Source organism: Lepisma saccharinum, chromosome 5 (assembly GCF_977018435.1).
Source record: "Lepisma saccharinum chromosome 5, izLepSacc3.1, whole genome shotgun sequence".
In the NCBI taxonomy this organism is placed as follows: domain Eukaryota; kingdom Metazoa; phylum Arthropoda; class Insecta; order Zygentoma; family Lepismatidae; genus Lepisma; species Lepisma saccharinum.
This window is the reverse complement of record NC_139233.1, coordinates 88,200,468-88,213,613: the sequence shown is the minus strand read 5'-3', so window position 1 is coordinate 88,213,613 and position 13,146 is coordinate 88,200,468. Positions and strand designations below refer to the sequence as shown.

Sequence of the window (13,146 nt, the reverse complement as noted above, 5' to 3'; positions counted from 1 at the left end):
AGTGTTTCTGCTTGTTCTAAAAACGAAGGGAAGCCCGTACTAGGTGGGGATACTCCGGTTTAATAGCTACAGCAACCTGTTGCATCGTCCTAGCCGACACAGCAAAAGTTTGATCAATGCCATTCCCTTAGCAACGAGGCTTGTTGATCCGCAATAATCTTCGCTGGGGGAATCATCGACTGGCTTTTGCATACACGTTAAACACCATGGCGGAAGCTTACCTTTCTCAAACGCACCAGAAGCCAAGCATCAGCAGCACCATCAATACAGAAATTAGCAGGTAAGGAAGGCTTAGCCATTAAAAACTAAGCATAAAAAAAAAACTGCATTTGTAGCCTTTACAAAACCACCGATTCTAAATTTTTCCTCTGTAGTGACTTCTTCAAAAACATTTCCCATTTCAAAGCACTATTATTGTATTTTAAATTCTGGAAAAAGTTTATCGTATATCCAGTGGCGTGTCCAAGGGAAGTGGTGGGGATCATACCCGTTTGGACCATCATTAAAAATAAATGATGGGCACGCCACTGTGTAGATTAGTATTCCCGGTGTTCGAATCTAAAGGGGAGGGATCGCTTCTTTTCGCAGCCTCTATATTTCTAATTTCCCAATTTGAAACCGACATCTCCACCAAGCATTATGGTCCTTCGTTCTTATCTCTGGCTTGTAATCAAGGGGCCCCAGATTCGATACCCAGTGGGGACACATAGTGGTTCGGATCCCACTTTAATCTGTAGGTCCAGTTCCGATTAGCCTTCCCGTGCATAAAGTGAAGCCATCGGGAAGGCTCATTAACAATGAAAATAAGAAAACACGTAAAGTCTCACCGAAAATATTACAGTAATTATCACATTGAAATTGATCAATTCAGTAACTAACAACAACTAATTTTATTACAACAAATGACCATCTCTGCTGTTAAATTATTTTATAGGTTGTGTTAGTAAGTTCCCTTTGGCGTTTGTTTGTATAATGAGAATTATTTATTATTAATTCTCTGATTGTGTCTATGTTAGAGATTCCCCCTTTTGGTTGGTTGATTCATTGATTTGCTTTATTTTACTTCTCCTTTTGTGCCAGGGGTGTAAGGGGTGACTTCCTACGTAGTACACCCAATTGTCAACCTCACTTCCACGTTGTACACCCTGGACTGCAGACTAACGAGGCTTTAGCGACTGGTCCCATGGCCAGTGTTATTATGTGTCGTTCTGTATTTTGTCCTTATTTGTGCTGAGTGCCCCCTTTTAGCCTCAGCTTTTAACCAAGGTAAGCAGTGGCGTCTCGTCCCTTGGGGCTTCCGGGGCTTAGCCCCTAAAGACAAACGGACGTATTCACGTAATTATCAATCACCACAACGCATAACTATCACACAGTCTTTTAAAAGGCGATTTTTACCCACGTAAATTCATCGTCTGTTGCAATGGATACGACAGCGCTCCTAGCGGCATTGATGTGAATTATCGTTTTTCGGGGCACGTCGCAAAGGAAGGCGTGGCATACACCCACCTACGCTACAGTGAAGGTCACGTGCTAGCAGAGAGAGAGAAGGGAAGAGTGCAATGGATTTGAGTGCTGATTCGGGGCTACTTCCGTTGCGTCGCGTTCGATCTCGTGTGTTGTTCTGTAGTGTTTTGTTGGCTTTCATTCGCTATGTTTGAGTGAGTTTGGCAGGGTTGATGTTCGAACACAAATTGATGAAGGACATAGGCTGTCAATTACAAGACACAATGAATTTGTCCGGAAAAATAGGCATATATTAAACATAATTATTGATTCCTTAAAATTCTGTGGTCGACATGAACTTGCTCTACGAGGACATAATGAAAGAGAACAATCTTTAAACAGAGGCATCTTCCCAGATTTATTATCCCTTCATAGAAGAGGGAAAACTAAAGAGGGAACTTCGTGTTCTTTATTGTAGTGAAGAGTTGAAAAACATAAACTCTATCAGTAGATTGCATTCATTTTTTATTTAAAATTATTTAGAGGGTACCTTTTCAGAAACAGTAAAAATGACAAACATAGTTTTAATAACTCCAGTGGCAACAGCTGAATCTGAACGATGTTTCAGCACATTGAAGCGTATTACAACCTGCTTAAGAAATGCAATGGGACAAGACAGACCAAATGCCTTGGCACTTGCTTACAATAGAGATAGAATACATTTCAAACATAGAGGGCTTCAACGAAAAAGTAATAACAAAATTTGCTGAGCCGAAGAACAGGAGTCAACGTTCGTAGAAAGGTATGTTTCACAACAATACCTGTTTGTTTTTTTTGTAATCATGTGAATTGTCATTATATTTTAAATTCTTTTAAAAAAATAAGTCCAGTTTTGTAGTTTAGAAGAAGATAAATACCCGTTTTTTGTAATTCATGTAATTTGTCATTACATTTTAAATTCTTTCAAAAAAGTAAGTCCAGTTTTGTAGTCTAGAAGAAAAAAACACCTATTTTTTGTAATTCTTGTGAATTGTCATTATATTTTAAATTCTTTAAAAAATAAGCCCCGGCCAAATTTGAGGCCACGAGACGTCACTGAAGGTAAGGAAATTTTAGTTCTCAGACACGCTTTTATTTTTGTTATGATAAGGGGCTGGACCCCATATATTGTGACGGGTGTAAAATAGACGAACCCAAAGTTTTTTATTCAAATTAAACAAACAAACAAATACAGCCTCAGCTTTTAACAGAAGTCACACTCACAAACAACCATGCCCAGGCCGGAATTCGAACCTGGGACCCCTGGCGTCGTTGCGCGATGTGCTAACCACTCCGACACGGGGGCTGGCTCCTATTGGCTGAATTTACGAAAACCATCACCATTATATGCAGATAATTCCTTCTGTTGACAAGTCCGTCATGTTGGGTGTCCCAGTTGACAAGTAACAACGTGTACTGCCGGTTGCGCTTATCGCACGTACGTCAAACACCTTCTCGGTCAACCGCCGTATTTAAACCTAACAAGTCTAACCTAACTACGATCAATTTATTCAAACAATAATACCATAATCAAGGCTATTGAAAGCCAACACATTGAGGCTTTAACCTGTGGCGCAAAAGGCCGTGAGGGCCAGGGCCTACCTACCGACTGCTGGCATCACCAGTTACGAGGTGACGTGTAAGCACGACGAACCCTCTGTCATTATTGTAGGTTTCCGTGACCGGGTTATGCTACTCATTCGTAGCTCCCCAATTTCCTCACGAAGGTGGGTGGCCACCGATCCCATACACAGGAGAAAAGTTGTTACGCTTCCCTCAGGAGACTCGAACCTGCGATCGTCCCGTAGCCGGTGTCCACAGCATGACGACCGCAAGGCCACACTACGGGACGTTGAGGCTACAATTTCAAAACATAATTACATTAAGTTAAACATGTAGCATTTACAAGACACTACTTTATAAGACGACATGTAACATACTTGACATCCTTCGCAGACTCCAAAACAAGATTTTTCTTTCTTGACATACTAGTTTGCACACGAAAATGAGCTTTGATATCAGAACATTCTTCACTGCCTGTTATCTGACCTCAAAATGTTTGACACCTAAAAACTGTCTTAACAAAAGTGTGGTGCAATGTTATAAGTGAGATAAAGCTCTTTATAGAGATCGAATTAACTGAGATAAGTGTCGATCTTTTCTTTGTTATTATTGGTAACCACATAGCAACAGAGAATAATAGAATGTCTGGCCTAGCTTAAGGGTCCCCTTGATTAGCGCCAAAACCTTATTTCTAATTACATAAGTGTAGCAATTAATTTTTAGTTAATTTTTAAGTCCACTTTATGTACAAAAAGGGTAATCGGGACGGAACGTATAGTTTACAGTGGAATCTGAACCATTATGTGCCTTTACCCGGTAAAAAAGGTAAAGTGCTCCCCTGTGCTTAGCACCATGCCATGAAGGCGTATAGGGGGTGTGGGGGTAACGCCTCACACTTTCTTGATCCGGTCGTGATAAGTTACACGTGTCGCTTGTGCGTCGCTCAAACTGGGCCATTTCCTCAATAGCATGCAACATGTTGCCGTGGTTTGTTGTTCGCGCATGCGCGATGCAATGAGTGTCTTGCTTTTGGGAAATTCCGCACCAAATCGACAAGGGGCACGCGACACTTATCGCTTGAGGATTTCACCAACCGAACGCTGGCCTGTGCTTCCCGTCATGCCGCTACGATGTGAAATGTTGCTCTTGATTGGCTCGTTTCCAAGCAACATGTGTCGCTTCGGTGAAAGTTGCCTTGGACCAAAGGACCCGTGTCGCTTTGGTGTGAAATACTCGTATCGTTTGCCGCGTGTCGCTTTGGTGTAAAACGCCTTGAGGAAACGGTGCAGTCAGAGCTTGTGTCCCTACGGTTCGAAAGGCTGCATTGATTACGGACTGCTCGCTTCCAAACGATACTTGTGGTTTGTCGCCTCGGTATGAAATATCTCTCAGGATACTATTTATATTCTAATAACAAAGAAAAATAAAACTCTAGTTTTAATTTTATTTTACTTTTCTTTCCAAATTAATGTCATTTCGTGACTGCAAATCACTCCACAAATATAACTGTTTCCATCAATTCACGTACCGCCTTTCAAGACAAATAAATCTACATAATATATTCCAAAAACTAACAAAGCCGCATTACTTTCATAAGAAAATTAGCACCGACATTGATCACACTGCCATCTATGTTTCTCATCCGTCTGGGGAACCAGTTTCTTGGGTCGTTTTCCACACTACGTTATTCAAGGCGCTGTACTAATGCCAATAAAATAACTCATTGAGATTTCTTTTTTGGTAATGCAACATAGAATTTTATTTTCCTAAGCAGTATACAAGATATGGTTACATAGAACGATTATTATTTTATGTATACGGATAAAAGTAGTCAAACTACTTTCGGAGGTATGCGCTTATGCCCTGCTACCTGAAAATTAACCCAGGCCGTCAGTTCCGCGAATTTTTTACGGATTCCCCCGCTTTTCTTTGATTCATCCTTTATTTACCATTTTTTTATTACAATAATTCACTGTGACATTGGCAAGATGGCCCCAGTGTGAAGAACCAAATTTGTTCGGTTTTCCTGAACAAAGTTGGTTTTACATCATTCTACAAGGTAAGAAGATTAAGATAAAGGTTAGAAATAGTAGGAAGTAAATAAGTGTTAGTGTTTAACATTAATATTATTTATGATCACAGATACGAAATTACATAAGTGTGTAATTGGGTGGGTAATGTTTTCTTAGGATAAGTTTTATTGTGTGTCGTGTGCATTAGTGTTGATGGATGAGATGAGGGATAGACATTAACACGATTCTATGAATGTTAAGCAGGGTCTATGTTCTAGTATGTTATGTTTGAGAGTATTATTGAGAGTATTATTGGCTTTGAGATGTAAGTATTAATAGTAGGAAGGGATATGAAAGAACGAGTGGTACCTGATGCATGGAGACTTGCGGGAGACCAGCAAGAGTTGGTCGGACTGGGATGAACATCGGTACGACGGTTGGTACCCTGGACATCATCAGGAAGGAAAGAAGTAGGGAGATTTCCTGGGAAGTATCGAGTACATTAGTACGTTCGGTAGTGGAAATATGGAGAATTGTCAAGAATCAGTGAGAGAAGTTTCCAGAGTGTTTAGTAACGAGAATAAAGAAGGGGGTGTAAGATTACAGTTTAAGAAAGAAACGAAAAATCAAAATTTGGGTTAAATTCTGTTGGTTCCTGGGTCGAATCCTTGCAGTGTTATCCTTTACCTTTCTCCGGGGAGGCGTAACCTTTTTTTTCGTTTGGGCGTATCACTGTCTTGTGTATTAGTGTGTCCTTCTTGATGTTCCTGTGGGAGATTCTGCTTCATTATCCTCTTGGAGATCTTAGTTCGAAGGAGGGATGTCCTGTTGTTGAGTTTGTCGAAGGTGGATTCTTTGTGATCTCCTGTTGGGTATATTAGATTCCGGAGGTAGGGGTTGAATGGGGAGGTGAGTGATGCCGGATTTGAAGAGGGAATGTTCCTCTTTCGACACCAGGTTTGTTAAGTCGTTTAGTAACGTAAAGTGCTCGGGATTTCTTATTAACTGGTACGTGTTGATGTTTGGTAGCTTTTGTCTTAAATCTTCGATTTGTTTGTTTGATGTCTGGCAAAAGAAGGCTTTATGTTCCGGTGTGTCCGTCTCGGTTGTACATTTCAGGCATTTATCAGTCTGTCTGAGGTTGTGCTTATTAAGTGTTGACCGTAGGGACCGTGTCCCGTTAGGAAATGTATGAGACCTCTCGTGGGATGGAAATGGTCCATCGAAAGTCGTTCTTTTATGTTTGGAAGGAAGCTGTGAAGTCTCCTTCCTTGCGTAGCTTGTGTCCATTCCTGTTGCCAGACGCTAAACAAGTGATGGTAAATTTCTGGTACCGTGGCAGGGCGTATTCCATTTAGTTTATAGATTTCGTCCTCTTGTCCATTTCTAAAGTAATATTTTGATGCTCTAGTTTTAATAACGATTTCAATAGGCTGTAGGCCCGCAATCATGAGAAGAGCCAGGGTTGAGGTTGTTCTGAATGCGCCCGTAAGGCGAAGTATCACTTTGCGTTGTGAAGATCTCATTCTGTTTTTAATATACCGTTTACTGGGTTCCATGGCCCACAGGGGCGAGCCATAGGAAATAATAGCATTATATATGTGAGATGTAGGCAAATATCGAAAAACACAAACAGACCACTTAAAAGAAGAAACAATGCTTAACAATAATAATGATGAAAGAAAAGACAGCGGCCTCTTATCTTTATAGAGACTGCCGACAGTACAGGAAAATATATGCGGCTTCTCTTTCAATGCTTGGATGTTGTATACAATAACAGTCGTCTCACTACAATACCTAACATGCGGGCGCTCAATGTGGCTACGACATATGACACTGTAAGAGATAATGTTTTCAACATAGTTTTTCAATAGGGCGTGCTGAAGGGATGCGGAAAGAATAGGGTGTGTGCAAGCACCCCTTCGCGTCCCCCTGGCGCCGCCTCTGTTCTCGAACCAAACAATAGTATTTTATGTTTTATTAAGTTAGGAAATGTTTGTTAGAAGACTTTAGACGAACTAAACACTTAAAATACTATTTTTTAGATTTATAAATTTACCTTAAATAACATTTTAAAGAGAAATAGGATGGAAAGAAACACACACAATCATTGTAATTGATGACACGAAAATAGTGAAAATTATTTAGAAAATATGTTGTTATGAATTTTTATAAGATCGTGTCCTTTCTTTGATCAGATCTCAAAATCGTATCCTTCACATTCGCATAATGTAGTGGAGGCATGATTTTCCATTCAAAACTTGGAACGTCCAGTGAACTGTTTACTTGCGGCGTATTTTATGACTTCTCTGTAGCTATTACCAGCACGTAGAGAGTTATCCGAGAAGCACTGTCGCTCTGTACTCCTCTATCATAAATCAAGAGAGCTGGGTTGAATGAAAGCAAGGACACTTGCAACAGAGATACCAACCCTGTGGCTATAAGTGCTGGAGGTTCTTTCATGATACAGAATTTTATTATTCCAACATCCTCATGTTGAAAAAGTGGATAAAATAGCCCATTCTAACCATGTCAAAACTAGTAAAAACTATTGGAATGTTTCCCAATAGCTACATATTTCCTGAAGGCCTTACGATCCAAACACTTTTATCTTCATAAATTTTTACAAGAAACTAAAAGTTAAAATAAACAAAACAGTAATTTTGTCTATTATATGGATGTGAAACTTGCTCCATAACATTGAAAGAGGAACATAAATTAAGAGTATTTGAAAATAAAATCCATAGAAAAAAAATTAGACCTAAAAGAGATGAGGAGACAGGTGAGTGGAGAATACTACAGTATGTATTCCTGTGCAGATATTATTAGAATAATTAAATCAAGAAGACTTAGATGGGCAGGCCATGTGGCACGAATGGGAGAGGAAAGAAGAGTTTACAGGATTCTTGTTGGGAAACCTGATGGTAAGAGACCTGTAGGAAGGCCAAGACGAAGATTGAGGAAAAACGCTGAGATGTACCTAAAGTAAATCGGTAAGGATGGAAAAAATTGAATTGATCTTGCCCAGGATAGGGACAGATGGAAGGATTGTGTTGCTGCAGACATAAACCTTCTGGTTTAGAAATGCTAGAGAGTGAGTGAGTGACTTAAGCTCAGAACCTTTCAGCCTTCAAGATCGATGAGTTACGAACTTGAAAGTAATGAACCGCCTGGCGTTGACATGTTATGAACTGTGCTCGAGCAGATGAGTTGATAGCAATCACACTGTGCAACATAGTTTGGATACCACTTCAAAATTCAACTCATCCACGTGGTGTAACAGCACTGCTGCTTTTGTTTCTTGATGACTAAATAAGTCGCAATGATGTGACATGGGTCTGACGTCACTCAAAAAATCGTAAATCTTCCGAAACCACGACAGTTCCAATTATTACATGGGACCAACCAATATTCAAGATATCGAACTGGATCCAGTGGTTCTGGGCTAGCCTTATGGAGACGATAAGAGAGTCATCATGTTGGGAGGCTCCACGTTGAAATGACCGGCTTTAAATACATGGTGATGTTCTTGCTGGAAGAGGCTAGATACAAACTCTGAAGCAAACCAAAATTCGTTCCTTTTTGGTAAAAGGGATTAATTTCGTAAAGGTTTACATGTGAGGAAAGCAGCACGTGCTCAACAGACTACAACGTGTGTAGTCAACAAACTGCATAAGGATGTAAATCTGAGCAAAGAAGCTGACTCAAGATATCTCAATTTTGAAGATTAGTGCAAGATAGGAACTAAAAAATCCCAAAACTCCCAGTGTGACAACTTAAATGAGACAGAACTTCAAACTTTCACCTGGGAAAGAGCTTTCATGAAATAAACCGCTCTTTATACATCAAATCTCTGTGCAATCTGCAGTACCTTTTTTTCACGCTCAAGCTCACTAAAACCAATCACGAGGTACTATACTCTGTTCCGGGAATTTATGGAGCAAGCGAAAGAAAGGGTCTCTGCGCAAGTACGAATTCCAGAGGACTCGACCAATAAAAATTTGCGAGAAAACGGGATTCCATGGAGGCGAAAAGGCACTGCAGTTACCGACTGTTTGCATAGCGTGTACAGTCACGGACACTTCTGAATTCTAACGATTCCATTCAACGCAAGTGTCTGTGACTGTACGTACACCATTACTCCGCTCACTGGCTTTCTCCTCTTCTCTACCGTTATCCGTGGCCTTGATCCAGAGATGTAGTCACGGTCATGCTACTTAGTATTGATATTTCTGTCCATCTTGTGTCAAACAACTTGAGAATGTTACGATGTTTACCTGGTTTTCTTGCACTGCGTTTAAAAACAAATTTCTTTAAGAAGACTCGAGGCAAAAAATATACCTGATTTGACAGTCCCAATACAGTTTCTTATCGCAGAAATTCAGAAACTATCTGGAAATTGCAGTGTGTGGAATCACGTAATTTCCTTCCCATTCGTATCCCGTCCTATACGTCTTGAATTTAGGAGAATAAATCCGAAGACATTTTTATGAACAAGCGGATAGAACAGGTAACCTGGTAATTTTACTAAACCAAAAAAGAGGGGAGGAGGGTTTGGACCCGTTGAACACCCCGTCCTTAAATACGCCCACGCATACACACACACACACACACACACACACACACACACACACACACAGGTCAGGTCATTCCTGACGGGATTCCTTTCGGGAGAGGGGGCTGAACACCATTTTTTAAAGGGGTATAGATAGAACCTCACAATTGTATGTTTAAGGTCAGTGGTGGCAATTTGTTCCAAAACGGGCGCGGGGGTGGGGGGGCGGTGTAAGGAAAGTTTACTTTCTCTTGGTAGACAAGGCTTAGCATTAAGAGGCCATAGTGTGGAGGCAAAAAAATGGGGAGCAACTATCCTCTAAATCGTCGGCACGGTCTAAGGCTGATATTTCAATCAGAACGTGAAATCCGGACTTTTTTACCACTCTGCTCCTCAGTTTCCATGCACTAACTTTGTGGGCAGGATCAATCTCAGTATGTGTGCTTGTCCATTTCTTATCATCAGGCATCAAACCATTTGTGTACCAGAAGGGTTTTTACGAAGCTGTTACACATGCATGGGATAGACAATCCACTCGACAACGCGAAATTCAAACTGTGGGCTGCGAACTGGACACAGACAGTTCTCTATTTCTCTCTGATTCGAGCCTGAACACCACTAATGTGTCTTATCCTCCCATGTTTGCAGCTCTTATAAAAGCCGAAACCCACCAAATTATACATATTCAGGCCTTAGCATTCGCAAGTGTTCAAAATTGTCTGTCACAGCTTCCGCAGTCTTGTCACACGTCAGCACGAAACAAAGGAAGTCTTCTAGAATACAGCTGGATCGCGAAACAATTAATGCACCTTGAAAACCCAAGGGAGAGTTCGTGGGGTCATAATCCCTTTTGACCCAGTATTACTTAAAAAAAAGAAAAAAGAGAGAACGTCAAAGACAGGAAAAGATGGCAAAATGAGTACTGGCCACCAAAAATAGTATGCGTAACCCCCCTTCCTTCCAAAAATCCTGGAAACGACAATCTTTATCTCGGACACATTTTTTAATATCAAGTCACTAGAAGTTTTTATCATTTCGTATTGGAGACTGAAGTAAAGCGTCTTGTACAGTGTCTCTCAAAAGTTTTAGGACAACGACATTTTAAACTAGGCAACCCAATTTACACAAGGCGTTGGTGGGTTGCATGTAGAGTTAGGCTCAATTTCAGGGTTGCCACATGCACATTAGGTATTTATAAAATACGCGAAAGAAAGATATCCAAATATTATTGCATAAAACTAGAAAAAATCAATATTACATTTGTTGCAATACTCTCAGAAAGAAACAACATCGATTTTATAGTATTTCATTGTTGATGAGTCTTCACAAAGGAAAAGTGGAGAGAGGAAACGAAAGGGAACAAAGGAGAGGAGAAAAGAGAAAGCAAAAGGAGAAGAGGAAAAGTAAGGAAGGGAAGAAAATTGAGGACAGAGGAAGTGGATAGGAGAAGTAATGAGGAGAAAGGAAAAAGATGCGAGGAGAGATGAGGAAAATGGAGCAAAGAGGAGAGAAGAGAGGAAGGAAAGCGAGGTGATAGAAGAGGAGGAAAGGAGTTTGGAGAGGAGAGGAGTAGACGATAAGAGGGGAGTGGAGAGTAGAGTAAAGGAGAGAAAAAGAGAAGAACGAAAAGAAGAGGAGAAGAGTGCAATGGAGTCGGAAATATAAGACAGGAGAGGAGATAAGAGGAGTGGAGAAGAGTGGGATGGAGACAAGAGGCGAGAAAAGTAGGGAAGGCGGTATGAGATAAAAATAGAGGAGAAGGACGGAAGAGAAGAAGGAGAAGTTAAGAACAGAAGGGACTCAAGACGAGAGGTGAGAAGGGGTAGTTGCAGAAAATACGTCTCGGCGTCAAGAACTGATGCATTGATAAAATTATCGACATGAAACATTCATTAACATTTTATAATGTATTGGAGAATGTATTAGATCGGTGCGAAATTCCTTTTGGAAGAGTTCAGAGCAAGATAAAATCTTCCACGTAAGATCTTTGATTTTACCTGCGATTATACCACTAAAAACATGAATGTAATTTTCATATTTATCCAATTTTTCTCCTCTTCTCGGTTCGTTGAAATTTTGTTATTTAACACTTCCCCTCCCCCCATCGTTAATTCCAATCTAAATCATTCCGTTTCATACGGCGTGGATTATGAACGCAATGGGGTATGTCTAAAACGTACGAAAAGTTTCTGCCACCGAAGGGGTTTGAACCTACGACCATCAGATTATCAATCCTTAACGCTAACCACTACCCCACAAGCTTTCGCTCCTGAACACAGGTAGAAGGAGCTGACCAATGTGAAATGCAGATCCAACCCCCCTCCTACATGTCATGTGCAAAGAATACTTGTTTGTAACAAAGAAAACGAAGGTAATACGACTGGGCGAAAACATTTAATGGAGAATTCCACATGATGGAAACTTTTCAGTCGATATTTGTGAAGGTGTCTTTGCATTGAACTCGAGTGGAAAAAGGGGTAATATTAGTGTGTCCTGAATTGCCACAAATATAAATGGTTATTTCATTAATATTTGTCAATGTCTTTGAAGCAGAACACAATTATCGTTAGAGTATTATAATTCAAGATCTGATACGTGAAAATATCCCTTTAATCGTGTGTCAGTTCATTTATTTGTTTAATTTTTTTTTAGTAAATTCCAGTTTTAGGACAATCTAGCCACTATACACTATTATTACAAATAATGTTGCCATGCTCTTGTTTAATAGAAGGAGAATTAAATAAAAGAGAACACCTCGTAAGGAGGATCAAACCTCGGACCGCTTACAATGCTCTCAAGAACTCTAACCAATACACTACGTCCTTAATTATTCTTTCGCCTCAATATTATAAACGTTATCCTGCAAAAAAAAAAAAAAAAAGTTCAATACTCTCATATTGCTCTATACTTCTATAATTACTTTATACACATGTATTTGAAATCTTACTCTGAATTTATTTCTTCGTATTAGTATATCTAAGGTTGTGAATATATTTTATTTGTAATTTTATAACGGTTACATGAACATCTACGAAATAGTTCCTTATAACTTGGTATCTGTAAAGAGATACATTCAAGTTTTCAAATGATTTTATACCACTATATCCGTGTCCAGTCATCATTGCTCAAACAATCGTTTGGAAACTCTGTGGAATTTTCATTCTGAGATAAGTTGCCTTACTTGCTACATGTATGCGAACTACACTCTGTCCCACTTATCTCTGGAGCAGTTGAACAAAACAAGTATCTGAGCAGCGATGAACACATGAGAGGAACGGAATTGCGTGGAGGAAGGAGATCCACTGCAGTTGCCAGCCTTTCCAGCAGCGTGTACTGCCTCGCTCTTTCCACTCGATCCCCTTCCCCTCTTCCCCTTCTCTTCCGCTATGCTTTGCTCCAGACATGCTGGGACAGGGCACAGTTAATTGTTTTCGCAAGAAGTATCTCTGTGTGCCACACATTTAATTCTTAGTCACATGAAGAAGAAAAAACATGTTGTCAATTTGCATTCAGAGGGTAGTTTCACAGTTACAA

At 40.1% G+C, this 13,146-nt stretch overlaps 1 protein-coding gene across 1 annotated transcript in view; it reads left to right on the top strand.

Annotated features, from left to right (window-relative positions):
* Positions 1-200: 200 nt before the first annotated feature.
* The window catches only part of LOC145988131 (cilia- and flagella-associated protein 337-like), a 53,418-nt gene continuing 40,472 nt past the window's right edge, over positions 201-13,146 (top strand). Inside the window, exon 1 of the mRNA XM_083122962.1 lies at positions 201-280. Coding sequence (XP_082979088.1) covers positions 207-280 — 74 coding nt within the window. The 5' untranslated portion in view covers positions 201-206. The remainder of the gene's footprint in view (positions 281-13,146) is intronic.